The 17,369-nt window shown below is 50.3% G+C and overlaps 2 protein-coding genes across 2 annotated transcripts; both read left to right on the top strand.

Annotated features, from left to right (window-relative positions):
• The first annotated feature begins 1,815 nt into the window (after positions 1-1,815).
• On the top strand, positions 1,816-10,206 carry HROB (homologous recombination factor with OB-fold). The gene is made up of 10 exons (XM_077313939.1): positions 1,816-1,952; positions 3,208-3,258; positions 3,420-4,517; positions 4,861-4,944; positions 5,105-5,245; positions 5,825-5,933; positions 6,577-6,662; positions 6,903-7,052; positions 8,268-8,469; positions 8,932-10,206. The coding sequence occupies exons 1-10, from the start codon at positions 1,950-1,952 to the stop codon at positions 9,003-9,005; spliced, it is 1,998 nt and encodes a 665-aa protein (XP_077170054.1). The 5' UTR covers positions 1,816-1,949; the 3' UTR covers positions 9,006-10,206.
• A 218-nt stretch (positions 10,207-10,424) lies between these two features.
• On the top strand, positions 10,425-16,842 carry ASB16 (ankyrin repeat and SOCS box containing 16). The gene is made up of 5 exons (XM_077313940.1): positions 10,425-11,318; positions 12,867-13,134; positions 14,212-14,704; positions 15,109-15,222; positions 15,797-16,842. Exons 1-5 carry the CDS (start codon positions 10,832-10,834, stop codon positions 15,980-15,982), a joined length of 1,548 nt encoding a protein of 515 aa, XP_077170055.1. The 5' UTR covers positions 10,425-10,831; the 3' UTR covers positions 15,983-16,842.
• Positions 16,843-17,369: the final 527 nt, after the last annotated feature.

The raw sequence follows: 17,369 nt of genomic DNA, 5'->3' as shown, positions 1-17,369 counted from the left end.
TAGTGGTTAAGAGAGGCAGCTTCTAATCTGGAGAGCTGGGTTTGATTCCCCCCTCCCACACATGCAGCCAGCCGGGTGATCTTGAGCTAGCCACAGTCCTGTCAAGAGTTCTCTCAGAGCTCTCTCTCAGGCCCCATCTGCCTCCCAGGGTGCCTGTTGTAGGGAGAGGAAGGGAAGGTGATCAGAAGCCGCTTTGAGACTCCTTCGGATAGAGAAAGACAGCATATAAGAACCAGCTCTTCTTCTATTGATCTGATCCAACAGGGATCCTCTTGTGTTTTTACATTCTAACATATTACTGAATGGCATTGCAAGTTGGAATCAAAATTAATCCGTTCCGAGCCCTGTACATGATACAATGCAACCAAATAGTGAAAAGTGGGGTACAAAAAATCAGCTCTTCTTCCCTTAAAGGTGTGTATTCCTGCAGCCATCACTACATCCTCTGGCAGCAAATTACACATTTTAATCACTTAGTGTAAAATAGGATTTCCTATTTTAGAAGTATGTTGTCTAGAAGTATGTTGTTGCATTGCTTCAGACTAGTGCAGCTACACATCTGAATCCTTCCAGATATTTAATGCTGGAGGGCTCTGAGCTGGGCAACCAGGAACTGGGAGGGTTCCAATTCTGAACATCAGCTGAGCCCTGCTGGATGAGACCAGTGGTCCATCCAGTCCAGCTTTCTGCCTCATGCAGTGGCAAATTGGTTCCTCCAGAACAGACTTTTGTAACCAGGGTGTCCTTGGAAGTCATACACCAGGGGTGGCCAAAAAGTGGCTCTCCAGCTGCCATGGACTACAACAATTCGCATGAGCCCCTATCATGCACTCTGGCCACCCCTATCATGCACCCTGAGGCACCTCTTGCTGGCTCCCCGTATTGCTGGAGCCAACTAGCCCCCCAGCCCGCCCTGGGCCCGCCCAAACATCGCCTTTCCTGCAGTGCAACATGCAAAGCGAAGTAAAAGAAAGGCGAAAGAGAAAATCGAGGAAGATTGTCCATCCCGAGCACCCATACTAAAGAGGGCAGGGGAGGGGAGAGAGGAGGAGGGTGGGCGGGCCCGCGGAACGAGAGACGACCAGGATTGGTCCTCCTCAGCACCCGTACGGAAAGAGGCGAGGCTGCGTGGGCGGGGGCAGCACTCGGAGCTGTGCCTATAGAGGTAAGACTCGAGCACGGAGGAAGGCGTTTCCACGTCCGGCTGCCGGTCGACTACCCAATTGCAAGATTTTAAATTTAATGTGAGTTGTGATCCGCCGCTCTCACCGGGAATCGGGGGAGGGGGGATCACGCAGTGTGAATCGAGGCAATCAACAGGACGAGACATCTAATAACCCATGTAATAGGACTAGGGTTACAGAATTTTTTATTTAATTTACATATACAGATTTTATTTACTTATGCACACATACATGCCTGCACATACATATAAGCATACTTATATACACATACCTACATGCATACGTATGCAAATCTATACATACATATATGCACACATTTATCTATTTATATTTCTATACCGCCCTTCCCTACCGCTCTACATCCCCATGCATACATGTACATATACGCATATATTTGTTTTTTGCACACACACACACAAATTATATGTAGTGGTTATGACTTGAAAAATAATAATAAAGACTTTACTTGACTATGCATGCACAGAACCCACAAAACCCCCACGGCCATCCAGCCTGACTCCCTGCAGAAAACGCAGGGAGCACAGAAGCATGCATGCGTGCGTGCATGCATGCTGCAAACCACCAGCGCCTCTCCCGGCGTCCCCGCAGCGCCTTTCTCTCCCTGGAGGAGTGTGGATAGAGGGAGGGCCATTGAATCGGGCCCCCCCCCCGCCTCCTGGGGCCGAGGCGGGTCCGGAAGTGCTGGGCGGCCAATCGGAGCGGGGCCCTTGGAGCTGCTGCCGGGGCCGGTGCGGAGCTGGGGGGATGGTAAGGGGCATTGCACGGGGTCGGTGGGCAGCTGGGCGGGGGGAGGGCGGGGGTTGCCCTTGCAAAGCCCACTCCAGGCTGCCCAGGGGAGGACCACTTCGCCCTCGGGTCGCCTACCTCACAGGGTTGTTGTGAGGATGAACTGGGCCAGAGGAAGAAGACCAGTGGGGAGGGTGGGGGAACACACCACTGGTGCTGCTAGGGAAATGGTCATTATATTGATTGAATTATAATCATTATAATTGTTGACCTCCGCTCTCAGTCCAGCTCGCAGTGATTTACTGCAGATTAAAATAACTAATATTTTAATATTTATTTATTTCTTGCAATGTACTCTGCACATGCTCTGTGTATGTGTTCTTTAGGAGAGGGGTCGTGGCTTCTAATCTGGTAACCTGGGTTTGATTTCCCGCTCCTCCGTGTACAGCCGGCTGGGTGACCACGGGCCAGTCACAGTCCTGTTACAGCTGTGCTTAGCAGTTTCTCTCAGGTCTCTCTCGGCCTCACTTCCCTCCCAGGGTGTCTGTTGTGGGGAGAGGAAGGGAAGGTGACCGTAAGCCACTTTGAGACTCATTTGGGTAATAAAAAGCAGGGTATAAGAACCAACTCTTCTTATATATATTTGAATAATTTCACATAGTTATATTGTACAGATTATTGTTAGAGGCAATTGAGTCTTGATCTGTATGATGTGGGTAACAGTTTTTCATTAAAAAAAATCCCCTGTAAGCTGTTCCTACAAAGCTTGCCTGCATTTCAAAGCTGTTTGAATGTTGGCTACAGGGGAAAATAAATTCCAAATTCTGTAACAACATTTAAACTTACGTTTAATGTGAAACTAATTTTGAAACTTCCTCTGTCTGGAATCTTGTCAAATGAAAATTTTCAAAGTGGCCTTGCTTCTCTAATCTGTTGCCTAAGAGTGACCGTTCTCAAGTATTTATATAGCAATAGCAAAGCTCTCTTTATGGTTTTCTATTTTGATCATGTTGATTGTTTACATCCTGTTTGGGGTTCCTGCTGCTGCTTGATCATCCCCTTTCAAAGCGATCTTAGCGGCTGCCGCATTTTCTGGTAACAGGGTCTAATGACACATTTAATGAAGGACTTGTTATGAGCTCTCCTGAATCTGCTGCCAGTCGGTTTCAGGGGGTGAGACTCACATAACAAGGCCAGAAAAAGACTGCCCTTCAAGTTACTAATATAGGACATGTTGGATAAGTTTTGAAAACTGTTATTATTTTGTTCCCCAAAGGCTTGTGGTATCCAGAAGCTGTTTTCTGTGGAGGCAGAGTTTGAAGATGAGGTAGGAGAATCTTTGTGAATCGCAGGTGGGATGGAGGAAGTAAATGTTTATATTTGTGGGGTCCGAGCCTAGATAGAGTACTGTCTGTCACAAGTTGCATGCACAAATTTAAGATGAAACACCATCCAGTAAGGCTTTTGTTGTCGTATTTTCTTCAACAGGACTTTGTGTTGGCTGTGGAAGACGCAGAGAAGCAGATCTCAGACCCAGTTCCGACCAGTTCGAGATGTCTGAGACCCTCGTCCTCTGCCCTGAGAAACCCCAGCAGCACCACTGAGGCACTTTCCCCAATCTTGCCGGTTCAGAACTGCTCCAGACGAAGCTTTTTGCAGGACAGCTGCCTCAGCGAGATCAAAACCAATCCGGTGACATCTCCTTCAGTGGCCGGCTTCAAAGTTCAGAAGGACCAGACGGATTTGTCGGCCCAAAGCGGGCCGTGCTGCGGTTCAGGGCCGAGGTTCAAATTTGTGAAGAGACATCTCGCTGTACCTTCCCCTCACAATGAGGATTTGGAAAATGAGCTGTTCGCGGCTGCCTGCATGGGTCTGGAAGAGTCCGAAACACTGTCGGGCCCAGGGCCTTCCAGCTCTGACTCTACGATGGTGGGGGACCCCCGTGTTGGTGCTACAGCAACGGCCAAGAAAATGCGGGCTGTGTGGAGCAGCAAGGTCAGCGGAGAGACGACACAGTTCAAAAGGACTCTGAAGGAAGCCTTAGCGGGGGACGGCAGCTCTCTCCAGCCAGCGGAGGCTTCTCCCCGGTTGGCTCTGAGGCCCACCACTGTGCGATCCCATCTGTCACAATCCAACCAAGGGATGAGCAGTGCTGGAAGTACCATTTCAAGCCCAGGTGGCCAGCTGCTCAAGTCGCTTCATGCCTCTCTGGATAAACCTCCTGCTGGGCACAACGGCTCATGCCTGCCCCTTATTAGACCCACGTCACCTTCAGGGATGGCCCCACCAAAGCCACTCACTCCACAGATACCCAGCCAAGGTTCTTTCACGCCAAAAACGGCAAACCGGAGTGCTCAGCTCCTTACTGCTTATGGTCCCTCCACGGCATCAGTGGAGTCCTCGCCGGCCACACTGCGAACACCGTGTCCGAGCACTCCTTCGGGAAGCCTCCAGATGCCTGTGGTCACCAACCACCTTGTCCGCCTGGTGACAGCGGCTAACAAGCCTCCTCAGCCGCTGGCTCGCGTTCGTTCGCAGGCCAAGACGCGCCGCTTCCCAGGACCTGCCGGCATTCTGCCACAACAAGTAAGAGCAGGTGTAGGGTGCGGGGAATTATACAGTCTGAGTTACAGTTCTCTTTGCGCTTTTCTCAAAGAGCTGTTTTCCTAGAGCTCTCCCTGCCCCACCTACCTTACAAGGGGGTCAGTTGTGGGGAGAAGAGGGGAAGGGGGTTTGTCAGCATTCACGATAACCTTGCAAGGTAGGTTAGGCTAAGAGAGAGTATTATTCCCCCAGAATAGTCCAATGAGCTCAGTTACAGCGTACAGTTTGATGTTATTGTCCTTGCATCACGGGATACACAGAGCAAGAATCCGTAAATATAAGCTGGTTTGTTTTCTCTCCTGCCCATGCTTCTGTACCTCCAAAGCCCGAAGGGAAGAACCTGGAAGAGATCATGGTTTCAGCTCCACAGATGCCCACTCACGGGGCCCTGGCAAAGCTGCGAACGGAGGTAATTCTCATCCTCTGCTGTTGGCCATCTAAATTTTGCTGGGAAGCAAAGGCAGGGAGTCGAAATTCCACCTACCCCACAAGGCAGCCGTGCAGTGTGATATTGCCCACCAGCAGGATGCTGGGAAGCCTTAACTGGGAACTGTGTGCTCTGACTCTAGGAAATGCCCCCCACCCAGCAGCCCGTGGAAGAAGAATGTGGCCGAGGGGCCTGGACCACCATGAAAACTGAGCTAGGTTTGGACGAGAGTGATCCGTCTTGCTTCCTCAGAACATACAGTGTGGCCATGGTGCTCCGGAAGGTAAGAACTGGAGCCCGACCTCCTGGTGGGGAGGTTTTGCTTTGGAGACTCTACTTTTCCTTGGGGATGCAAGAGTGGGAGGACTTCTGGAGTTCGGGTCCTGCTGGTGGACCTCGTGATGGCCCCTGGGTTTTGGCCACTGTGTAACTTAGAATGTTGAACTGGATGGGCCACCAGCCTGATCCAGCATGGCTTCAGTTATATTCCCTCACGTTCTTAAATACATTGGACCATGTCAGGTCCCTCGAGTGACCCATGATGCAAGCAATGGGTCCTGCATCTCTTTGCTGGACTCTTGTGTTGCCGTGAGATCCAGGGAGATGGAGAGCTGAAGGAATTGTGACCGCAGGAGTAATTATATCCAGGAGACTCCCCAGGGCTTCTGTGAGGAGAGGGGTTGGGGTGGGACTGGGATGGGACTTTAGCCAGAATTCTTTTCTTTCTTTTTCTTTTTTGAAGTGTCCAACCATCCTTTCTCAAATCTTAAAAACAACAACAACAAGAATAAATCCTTCTGGTTTTTTTTCCGCCTTCTGTCCCCTGAATTCCCACGGTGTGTCTCTGGGTCATTCCACGCAGGCGGCTCTCAAGCAGCTCCCAAAGAACAAGGTCCCCAAGATGGCGGTGATGATCAAATCACTGGCACGGACCAACGTCGACGCAGGTGCCGTATTCAGAGACCCGACAGGTAAGGGAGGAAGCAGTTCTGTGCAAGGAGGGCTTTTTCCTGGCAAAGCTTCTAATTGGCCACTGAAGCTTTGATTGGCTGTGCAGATTTTTTTTAAGTGGCTTTGTGTGTAACTCTGGGTTACAGAACGCAAGCTGTGGCGATCCTTCTGTGGCTTGGCCCCACTTCCTACAGCAGCTGTTTTGTGGCTGTGCCCCATGCCATACTTGGCCGTTGACTGGGACAATGGAGGCCACTTCTGTGGCAGACAAAATCTGGACCGATTCCGTGCAGTTGCCCTCCCGCCTCAGCTGAGAGTTGGCTCCACAGTATATTAGCTGCCACCTGCCCAGAGCAGGCTATAGGTCAGCTGCATTGGCAGTCAGCAATTGATAGACATCCCAACCCTTGGTGGGGAAGGAGGCGCATCTGAACATTGAGAATACGCCTGGGGGGAATTCTTGCTCACCCCAGAGAAGCAGGCCAGTAGGAAATGATTTTTCAAAGTGCTCAGGATTTTACCTGCCTTTGCTTTCTGTCTCCATTCTGTGCCTAGACAGGCTGGAGGTTTTGGTGGGTGACCGCCAGAATATTTCAGCTTTGGCTTCTTGGTGGCCAAAGGCCAATGTTCCTGTGTCTCACTGTTTTCCTCTTGCTGACGCAGGGGAAATGCAAGGCACCATCCATCGTCTGCTGCTGGAGCAAAGAGAGAGTGAATTCAAAGCCGGCTCGGTCCTTCTGCTAAAGCAGGTACTGAAAAGCCAATCCAGGCCTGAAAAGACTTTGAGGAATTTCCCTTGGGGGGGTGGAAATGGCCCTTTATGAAGAATGAAGTATACCAGCCCTTCTTTTGTAGAAGATCCAGAAACCGAAGGCATGGTTGTCTTAAAAACTGCATTGAGCCCTCTTTCTTGTGTGTGTGTGGGGCTGGGGGAGGAAATGAGATTCAGTGGGGTAGATTTTTGGCAATTGCCTGCCTTATTTTGACAGGTGGGTGTGTTCTCCCCGTCTCACCGCAACCACTACCTCAACGTGACACCCAGTAATTTGGTGAAGATCTACCCACCAGGACTCGGTAGTGGGAAGCCAACTCAGCTGTGGCAAGAAACCCAGGGAAGCGCAGAGTTCCTTCTGCCACAGGTAAGCCTTTTCTGCTCCAACATGCACATTGCATCCTATGTGTGTTTTAAAGGGCATCCCTCTTCTTTGGTTGTGCTCTTTGCTTATTTCATTGGGCGTTACACAAAGGTTTATATCAGGGGTAGTCAAACTGCGGCCCTCCAGATGTCCATGGACTACAATTCCCATGATCCCCTGACAGCGATAGCTGGCAGGGGCTCATGGGAATTGTAGTCCATTGACATCTGGAAGGGCCGCAGTTTGACTACCCCTGGTTTATATTATCATTTTTTATAAACAAAAACACACACACCCCATTTTACAACAATTTTGGAACATGGCCTGTTTTCGCATGTCAACTGAATTGCCCTTCTAAAGCATCAGAAAGCAAACCTAGATTTTAGCAAACCTTGGTTTAACAAACATAATTGAACGTCCTGACCTGGCCTGATCTCGTCCCATCTCGGGAGCGAAGCTTTGAAAGTCTGCAGGGTCACCATAAGTCAGCTGCGACTGGACAGGACTTTCCAACCCCGGACGTAAGTGATCCCTGCAGGTCTCCATAACTTTATCCAGGGATGCAGGATTTTAGGAAGAAGATAAGGGGCGTGCAAGAATTTAGACCGCTTCATCTTCCCACTGGCAGTGCCTTCTGACAGCCATTGGAGAAGGGGTGCTTTAGATGAGAGCCAGGGTGGTGTCCTGGTTAAGAACGGCAGCTTCTAATCCAGCGAGCCAGGTTTGATTCCCCACTCTTCCACATGCAGCCAGCTGGGAGACAACCTAGATGGGTGGATTCAGGAAAAGGTGGCTTTGTGTGTGGCCACCTTATCAGGCTCATGTTCACGGCTGCAATTTGCTAGAACCATTAACTTGGGGATCCCAAGAAGCCATGGGGTGGGAAGGAGGGGCATGGGGGAGTTAGTGTACCCATTAAAAGTTCCCACACACAGCCTCAAGCTTGCTGGATCTGGTGTTTCCTTTAGGCTGAAGAAAAGGGCAGCTGAGGTTCTCGGGCAGGTTGAGCCATCACTTGTCGGATTTGACCCCCCCCCCCTCCCCAGCCAAGACCTTGGAGAACTTCCCTTGATCAGTGCAGACGGAACTGAGTTAGGTGCATCGGAGGCATCTTCTGCCAGTCAGGGAATGTCTGTTGCTCCAGGACAGGCTCCCAAAGGGTGGAGACATTCAAAACGCTGAGCTTTTCCGCAGCCTTTGGGGGTCTTGTGTCCGCAGGCGGAGTCAGAATTGCAGCAGGATTCTCCCACGGATGCCCCACCCACCGTGGCTGCAGCTGACTGGGGAAGGGGGCAGAGCTGCGAGATGGGCAGAATCGGCGGCCGGGGTCTCCTGGCCTCAAGCAGGGGGGCACCGTTACCAGAGAGTGGTGGAAGGGACAAGTCGGCGCTGAGCGTCTCCTCCCCCAACGCTGCTTCAGGTAAGTCCCACACAAGGCCAACGTCCTAGCAGTGGGACCACAATGTGAGTAAGCTTAGCAGACACAGGCTAGGGAAGGGGCTCACGTCGTTTATGCCCAGCCTGCCTCCCCAGTGGGGGCCCTTGTGGTGGTGATGCTGCTAGTGGGCTGGGTCCTTTAGCTTTTCTGCTTGGCCAAAGAGAAAGGGGAGCTTTGGGGCACCCTCAAGCCTAAACTGGGTCTCAAGCCTGGACAAAATCTGTCTGGCCTGTGGTGGGTATCCAGGTCACAGCCACGCAGCCTGGAAAACCCACAACAAACAATCAGCTGACATTACGAGTGTCAGACAATATCATAAATACAAATTCTCCTGCCCCCCGAGTGGGCAGGGCAGGTTGATGCATAGCACAGGAGTCCTAGGGGCGGGGGGACGACAGGTCCCTGCCAGCCACCTGACTGACTTCTTCTGTGTTGTCCACACAGACGACCTGGACCAGCTTCTTGGAGAGCTTCCTGATGACTTTTTCTCCAACCCAGATGCCCAGAGTGTCCTGTGACGCTGATCTGTTGCCTCATTAGAGGATCTTTGCTGTGGCCAAACCAGGGATGTGCTCCTGAGCTCAGGGGAGGACTTTTGCACACCGCGGTGGACCTTTTCAGCAACTGTCATGGCCTGAGTTCTAAAGAGGACACCTCTATGGAACAGAGAGAGAGCTGGATTTTGTTGAGGTGCTGGGATAGCGGCTGAGTCCCTCCTGTGACCCTCGGCCCTTCCTGCCCACAGCTTCCCTCACCATCCTGCCAGCTGTCCTTTTCTTTGAAGAAACCTCCCCTGCGGCCCTCCAGATGTCCATGGACTACAATTCCCAGGAGCCCCTGCCAGCATCCTGGGAATTGTAGTCCATGGACATCTGGAGGGCCACAGTTTGCCTACCCCTGCTTTAAAGCCATAGCTGGCCGAAATCCCACACCAGCAACATCCCGGCTCGAGGACTCGGCATGTGATTCCAGACCTGTTTTTGTTTTCCAGTCGGTCCACGTCTTATGCATTTGCCGTTCTGTTTGGGTTTGAAATACGAGCTGTTCTGTTGGGGTCGTGTTTCACACTGGGTGGCCACCTAGTCCGTCTTGTAAACAACCTTTAAGGAGCACGGAAGGAATGCCATGAAAATAAGCAAATGTCCAAAAGAACTTTGCACGTAGATCTTTATGAAAGGGCCAGAGAGCACTGTCTCCGCCCTTCGTTGAATCATTGCCTTCCTATTCTGTTGACTATTTTAGCCGATCTATTTATGGGCCAGGTTTAATTTCAAAGAAGAAATAAAAAGGCCAGTTTGGGTGGGTCTGTGTGTGTATACAGACTGGTGTTGTTTTGCTTTATCTTTTCAAATTTACAGGATCTGATGAATTTTGTTTCTCGCCAGTTGCCTTGGTCACTTTCCAACCCTGGGTTGGTAGGGACCGTTCAAAATTCAGTGGTGCTTCTGTGCTCATGTGGAGCTTCATGCCCCTGAGTCTCACGTGTTAGTCACAGCTTCATGTGTGCACACACCTGTGGCATGTTTTCCCTCACATGGAGCAGAATGTAATTGTCTGTCTTATACAGAGCTTCTTGTGTGTAGCCATGCCTCTCACCTGGGTAGGTCATTCAGGTTTGCCGGTTGTCGTGTTTAAATTGGGTACAACATAATTATTTCGTTTGTCGTTGGGAGGAAAAATTGTATGTGGGTAATAAAGAAAAACAGAATTAGCAAGCAATGGGACAACCGTTTCTTCCTTTTCCCAAAGCGAAAGGAGCAACCTGGCCACAAATGTTCATACAAAGATTCGAAGCGTCCGTTAGAATGGCTTTTTCCTGGTCAGGGAATTGTCCGATTGACACGGCCTCCTGTGTTCAGGGCGTTGTGGGGGGCAGGGAGCAGGGCCTGAGGAAAGGGAAAGGGTGCCAAGATTCTTGGGAAGGAAACTTGAGTTCAGAGCTTGCCCTGCGTGATGTTGCATGCATCAGAGTGTACCAGATTAGAGCCTACTGCTTTTAACCACTGCAAAATGCTGGCTCTTTAAACGCAGCACTTTAACTATTAACTATTATACACCCTTAAGCCCTTAAACAAAATCCCCTTTCTGAAAAAGAATTTCGTGGAACTGTGGAAAAACCTGCAGCCCTTTTAAGCCCACATGTCTGGTGATCCTTATTCAAGTCTGGCTTGACGGCAGCTGCAGCTTCTGAGGTTGCTGGGGCCTCTGAGGTCAGGAGCAGAATTCTCTGGCTGGCTGAAGGAATCCCCCCGGCTGTCCGTGCTCCGTTGCATAACCGGCCTGCGCTTTGCTTTCTCCCACTGACCCACCAACATGTAGGGCGCTCTGAAATCCAGGAAGGAAGATGACACTGCCAAGAGGCAGTATATTTTTGCTGCTGGATAAAAATATTCCTTTCTATTTAGAGGCCAGGCCAGGCGGGGTTCTCCTGAGCCAGCACACGGGAGGGTGCAGAGAGGGCAAATTTAGGCTTACCGGGAAGGTGGAAATCCGGGCTCCCTTCTTGCTCAGAAGCATGTCGAAGGACACCTTTGCGTTCACCTCTTCCACGCTGCGCTCCCTCCGTTTGCAACGGGAAATGCTGGAATGGGAAGATCGGCGGAGAGCGGCGTCCCGGCAGTACGCGAGTCGGAGGTACCAGCTGTCCGCTCGGAGCCCCGTTTCTCTCCCCAGGCCCCCCCGCCGCACCCAGTATTGCCGAGATCCTGCCGTCCACAACGCCCTCTACACGGGAGATCTGCTGAGAGTCCAAAGCATCTTTAAGGACGAAGCGACAGCCGACACGATTGTGGAGACGATCAGCGAGGAGCTGGTGTGGTCCGCTGAACTGGGTGAGCTCAAGTGTCCAGAGTGGGAGGAACTGGGCTTGTGTCTCACTATGCTTCATTCCGCCTGATCAGGCCTGGCAGAGGCCCTTGCAGAACAGGGCTTTAGGATTGTGGTCGGTTACTAGTGGAACATGACTCAGCAGCACGGCAGATTTGGAAATGGGAATAGGGTTTTAGGTGGCATCAGTGAACAAGAAGGAATAGTTCTGGTTGGTTTTGCGCTTAGACCTTGGGCTTGTCACAGTCCTGATAGTGCTGTTCTGACCGAGCTCTCCCAGCCTCCCTCACAGGGTGTCTGTTGTGGGGAGAGGAAGGGAAGGCGATTGGAAGCCACTTTGAGACTCCTTCGGGTAGTGAAAAATGGGGTCATAAAAACCAACCTCTTTTCTTCTTGTTGGAAGACTTCACTTGCCTCTGGTGCTGTGAGCCAAGCTTTGAGAAAGTCGCAGGGGAACGGGAACAGTTTCAGAGAAAGGGCAAAGGTGACAGTTGGGGGTCTGGAAAAATTAAATTATGAATTGGGGGATTGGGGTGGGGGGTGCTTTAGTATTTCCCTCATTGAACAGAGGACAGGACTTGAAGATCTACCAGGCCCAGCTCTAGGACTATGTGACTTGCAGTTTGGGGTAGAGGCTTAGGTCTTTTTGGCAAGAAATCAGTTTCTGGAAGGAGGGAGATAATGCACATAGACACTGAGAATTGTGGAGGTATTTAAGTTTGTATTTCCGTCTTTCCGACGTAAAGAGAAAGGGAGCCAACGAGGGAGTGATGCTAGAGCCTTACAAAATTAGGAACCTGTCTTATACACAAAACATAGAAAACATTTTTAAGCTGAAGTCTCCACATCACGGTGCCATTTTCCAGTGTTTTTAGGAAGTCTGTTGGACCACGCAGGGCTTTTGCGGATGAAGGGAAGGCTTAGCAGCCATTTTGTGGCTGTCTCCGCCTCCAGCGGCAGTCATTTTATGACTGCCTCAGAGTTCCAAAGGTGCTTGTGGGCTAAAAAAGGTAAGGAACCCTTGGTTTTAAAGACAGCCACGGAATTAAGGAGGGATTAACAGCTGGGCAGAGACAATAAGGGAAAATTGGTCTCTCTGTGAGCCCCAGAGCAACCAATCCTGAGTCACCATATTTTGAAAAGCACAAAAAGAGGACATGTTTCCCGACTGACTACTTAAAGAGATGAAGCTAAGCCACAAAATGGTCGCCACACAATGACTTATGCTATGCTGGCCGCTGCTGCCCAAGCAACAGTTGAAAAAATCTACATAGCCAATCAAATCTCCAATCTCTGCTGGTTTGGCTGGTCATTTTAAGATATTTTATGGATTCTGTGGATTCTTAGACTTCTTGCCAAGTCTTACCCTCATCCAGCTTGTTCTGTGTTGGTTTTGCTATGTTGTTATACTGTTTTCTCTGCGTTGTTTCACTTTTAATTCTTTGTTCTAGGCCACGTTGAGCAGTTTCTGGAAAAACAGCGCATACGATAAATACAACTTGCCCTTCCTGATTTTGGTTTCTTTCCTACTTTCCCCTTCTTCGATTCTGCAGGACTCTGGGTGTTGACTCCCCAGAAGAAGCATACCTCTCCACTGAGCATTACAGCTGCAAGAGGCTACCGGGACTGTGTGAAGCACCTGCTCCTACAAGGGGCCCAGGTGGATGCCATGGTTGGCGGGCGAGCCGCTCTTCATGAGAGCTGTGCCAACCACCGGGCAGAGTGCACCCGGCTGCTCCTGAACTATGGTGCCAATCCGAATATTCTTTCAGAGGAGGGCCTGGCTCCGCTGCACTTGTGCACAACCCAGGAGACTTTGCCGTATGTTTGGGAAAGGTTTCTTTTGGGGGGTGGCAGGTGGGGGAGGAATACTGGACAAAAAAAGGAGCCGCTTGCTTAATACTCTGCTTTTCACTACCCAAAGGAATCCCAAATCCCTTCCCCTTCCCACAACAGACACCCTGTGAGGCAGGTGGGACTGAGAGAGCTATAAGAGAACTGGGACTAGCCCCAGGTCACCCAGCTTGCTGTACACGGAAGAGTGGAGAACAGAACCCAGACTAGTTCGCTGGTCTTAACCATGACATCTCAACTGGCTCATAAAGGCATTTTATGGCTTGAAGGGAGATTAAAGAGGAGAGATTGCAGTAGTGCCTCTAAGCAGAACGTTAATTAGTAAATGTGGCTGCAGAGGAGAGGACACGCAGTAATGGGTTTAAACTTCAAGTACAACGATATAGGCTAGATATCAGGAAAGAAATTTTCACAGTCAGAGTAGTTCAGCAGTGGAATAGGCTGCCTAAGGAGGTGGTGAGCTCCCCCTCACTGGCAGTCTTCAAGCAAAGGTTGGATACACACTTTTCTTGGATGCTTTAGGATGCTTTGGGCTGATCCTGCGTTGAGCAGGGGGGTGGACTAGATGGCCTGTATGGCCCCTTCCAACTCTGTGATTCTATGATTCTATGAAAGCTAAGGGTTCCGTAATTCAGTTCTCTCTGCTCTCATCCAGGCCTAAGTTCAATGCACTTTATGCTTCCTAGATAAATGATGATGAAACCAATATGTACACAGGGTAAAAATAAAACAAAAAATAAACCTAAGCAATAACAATTCCATGCAAAAGCAGTGGAATTACGTGACCAAATTATGCAACTCAAAATTAGCACCGTCTCTTTATTCGTTATAAGGCAGTTGTGACTTGCTGAGAAGAAAAGGAGGGGAAGTAATTCGCTTCTTCCCCGCACCTTTGGCCGCTAAATGGAACTAAGAATAGGTGCAGCCAAACAAAACCAGAGTCCAGCAGGGGCACCTTTCAGACCAACAAAGATTTATTCAGGGCATGAGCTTTCGAGTGCAAGCCCTCGTCCTCCGACCAGCTCACCAGCTCTGTACCTCTAGGTGTGCCCAGCTGCTCCTGGAGTACGGGGCCCTGGTGAACCAGCGCACACGGGACCATCGGGCTTCCCCATTGCATGCGGCGGCTAAACACGGCCTAGACGACCACGTGAAGCTCTACCTCTGCTACGGGGCTGACGTCGCTCACCGGAACCGAGAGGGGGAGACGGCCCTGAATGCCGCCTGCGCTAGCGCCGACAGACCGGAAGACGCCGGCCGCTACTATCGGGTGGCGAAGCGGCTCTTGGACGCCGGGGCCGACGTCCGGATCGCCGGCCGGAAGAACCACACGCCGTTGCACAATGCGTGCAGCAACTGCCACACCCGCCTCGTGGATCTCTTGCTGCAGCACGGGGCAGAAGTCAACGTGAGCAACTGCGCCGGATACACACCTGTCGACTGTGCCCTCCAAGCGGTGGAGGATTACCTGGAGGGGGAGCCAGAGAGAGTGATAGCGATGCTGCTTGACCATGGGGCAGCTCCCATCAACCCCAAGGTATTATCTTTGAAAAATATCAGGAAGTACTTGACCTAAATATGCTAACTACGGCTCTCTGATGCCCCCTGCAGAACATTCCCAGTATTCTGTTCAGTCATGCACACTACAGATCTTGCATATTCCAAGATTCACATCCTTAGAAGTTAGAAATGTGTCTATTCCACCACCACCACCACCCCCCAAATGAAAGAGGAGTCTTGGAATAGTTATCCTTCCCCCTAAATTCCCATATTCCAAGACTTCTTCATTTTTGTTTTCTAGCAGATTGAGGTACTAAATGACTAAGAAGTCCTGCTTCAAGGCTGCCCGGGGGTTTAGAGTTGGGATTCCTAATATTTTTCTTGTCTGCTGAGATGCTCACACAGGACCCCGATCTCTTTCCTTGCCACTTTTGGCCTTAGATGCTGAAGTTCTGTGCTTTGTCTCCTCGGGTCTTGGAGGTTGTTCTGAATTCCTACGACCGGATCCTGTCCTGTGACTCCTGGGTGGGAAGCGTGCCCCCTGAAGTATGGCGGGTAAGACTGCCCTCCTGAATTTACCATTTTGGCCCTTGCTGTTTTGTCCTGCGGGATGAGAGCTGGATTCCCTACAACAGGGGTAGTCAACCTGTGGTCCTCCAGAGGTCCATGGACTACAATTCCCATGAGCCCCTGCCAGCGTTTGCTGGCAGGGGCTCATGGGAATTGTAGTCCATGGACCTCTGGAGGACCACAGGTTGACTACCCCTGCCCTACAATATTCATAGCGGAAATAAGGTGGGGAACAAAGGCCAGACACTTAGAGTTAGGCTTGCCTATTACGGCTTGGGTTGTTTCTGGAAAGGGGGAAGGGGAGGGAACCATCAGCAGGGTGTTTACAGGGTGTTTACATGCCCATGAACATCTGGAGAGCCACGGTTTGGCCACCCCTGCTCTAGGGGAACTGATTTCGCTAGGCTGGGAGCCTTCATTAATGAGAAATTGCATGTTTCTTCATGGAGAGCCACTCGGTTAATATACGTGCCTAAAATGCCTGCTTGTGGCCTTGCTTTCTCCACGGGGAAGGGGGCGGCACGTGACGGAGTCTTACTTGATTATCTCTCTCTGACAGAAGCACCAACAGTTCTACGAGTCAGCCCTCCAGCTGGTGAACCAGCCTCGCCTGCTACAACATCTGAGCCGCTGTGCAGTCCGGAAGCAGTTGGGGGCACGGTGCCACCTGGGCATCGCCAAACTCAAGCTGCCTTCTTGCCTGAAAGACTACCTGCATCTTCCGCTGGAGGGCTGCCTCAAGTGAGTCGGGGAACAGGAAGGGGGTTGCTGGAGCCAGAGGCTGGATCAAGGAAGGAGTGGCAGGAGAAGCGCTTTCAGAACGGCCCTGGGAAAAGACTTCTTTAGAAAGCCGCTGGAACAGATCTCGTCTCCCTGTTGGAAGCTACACATCATCTGCACTTTGAATTGTTTTGTCTCCCGCTTTTAGCGCTTGAGAGGCCTTTCTCCTGTTCTCTTATGAGAGGCTACACTGTCAGCACTGAGAGAGAAACAAGATTCTGTGTGAATCATTTTACGCACAAGCTTTGGCCCAGCCATGGCTGCATTCCACCCACCTAACACAGCAAACAGAGAAACTGTAGGATTTATTATTTATTTGTTATTGCAACTTTTATTCTGCCCTCTCTCAGCAGACTCCGAGTGAAAGGCCTCAGGGCATCTTGGCTGGCATAAACATAATAACAGAATAACCAGTGGCACCTTTAAGGCTAGTAAAGTTTGCTAGTAAATGACCAGTGGCACCTTTAAGGCTAGTAAAGTTTAAAATTAAGGCTAGTAAAGTTAAATGCCACTGGGCTCCACCTTTGTTCTCTTGTTTCAGACTCACATGGCTACTCGCCAGAATAAAAGGTGTATTTATTATTTGCATTATGTTCAAGCACAGAACTTTAACTTTGTGGATGTGTGCCTTGGTATGAAGGAAGTCCAAGAATTGTGCTTCCTTCTAACTAGCTAACATCTGGCTTTCCTGCTGCCTAAAAATGCTGGAATCTTTCCCTTCCAAATGTGCTTTCTCCTCTAGGTAATGGGATGGATCCTACTCCTGTTCTACCACTCCACTGAGCAAAGGGTAGTCATTTATTTTATTAAAATATTTCTAACTCACTTTTCGTTTTGCCTTAAGTTTGACATCTTCCTCCAGCCCAACCAGCTGGCCTCCAGCACATACCTAATGAACAGTGCTTTGACTCTCCAAACTGCGGCCCTCCAGATGTCCATGGATGTCCATTCGCTGTCAGGGGCTCATGGGAATTGTAGTCCATGGACATCTGGAGGGCTGCAGTTTGACTACCCCTGCTCCAAACATTATATCTCCAAAGTCTTGTTGATCTTTAAGGTGCTACCGGACAAATCTCTGAGGTTTCTACTGATTGCGACAAGAAGACTTGGTGCAAAGATTACTTTATTGGAAGGTTCGACTTGATTGATACACTGGGGTGCATGTATCTCTCTTTACCTGCCAGCTCCCCTGAGTTCCAGTTTTGAGTGGGGAAACAGCCTATGCAAGATCAAAAACGTAACATCTCTCTGTGAAAAGCAAAATAAGACCTTGTAGCAGAAGGGAAGGAAATTGACATAACAAAGCCCAGCCTTCCCCTTCAACTATCCATTAGTAGCACTTAGCAAGACAA

This window comes from Paroedura picta, chromosome 16, assembly GCF_049243985.1.
Source record: "Paroedura picta isolate Pp20150507F chromosome 16, Ppicta_v3.0, whole genome shotgun sequence".
Lineage (NCBI taxonomy): Eukaryota > Metazoa > Chordata > Lepidosauria > Squamata > Gekkonidae > Paroedura > Paroedura picta.
The sequence above is the reverse complement of the archived record's forward strand: the minus strand, read 5'-3'. Positions and strand labels throughout refer to the sequence as shown.

Coding starts and splice junctions, on each gene's coding strand:
- ASB16 (XM_077313940.1), top strand. CDS start 10,832: ATGACACTGCCAAGAGGCAGTATATTTTTGCTGCTGGATAAAAATATT. Junction 11,319..12,866: donor GGTGTGGTCCGCTGAACTGG/GTGAGCTCAAGT, acceptor TCGATTCTGCAG/GACTCTGGGTGTTGACTCCC. Junction 14,705..15,108: donor CAGCTCCCATCAACCCCAAG/GTATTATCTTTG, acceptor TTTTGGCCTTAG/ATGCTGAAGTTCTGTGCTTT.
- HROB (XM_077313939.1), top strand. Junction 4,518..4,860: donor CCGGCATTCTGCCACAACAA/GTAAGAGCAGGT, acceptor GTACCTCCAAAG/CCCGAAGGGAAGAACCTGGA. Junction 7,053..8,267: donor CAGAGTTCCTTCTGCCACAG/GTAAGCCTTTTC, acceptor TTGTGTCCGCAG/GCGGAGTCAGAATTGCAGCA.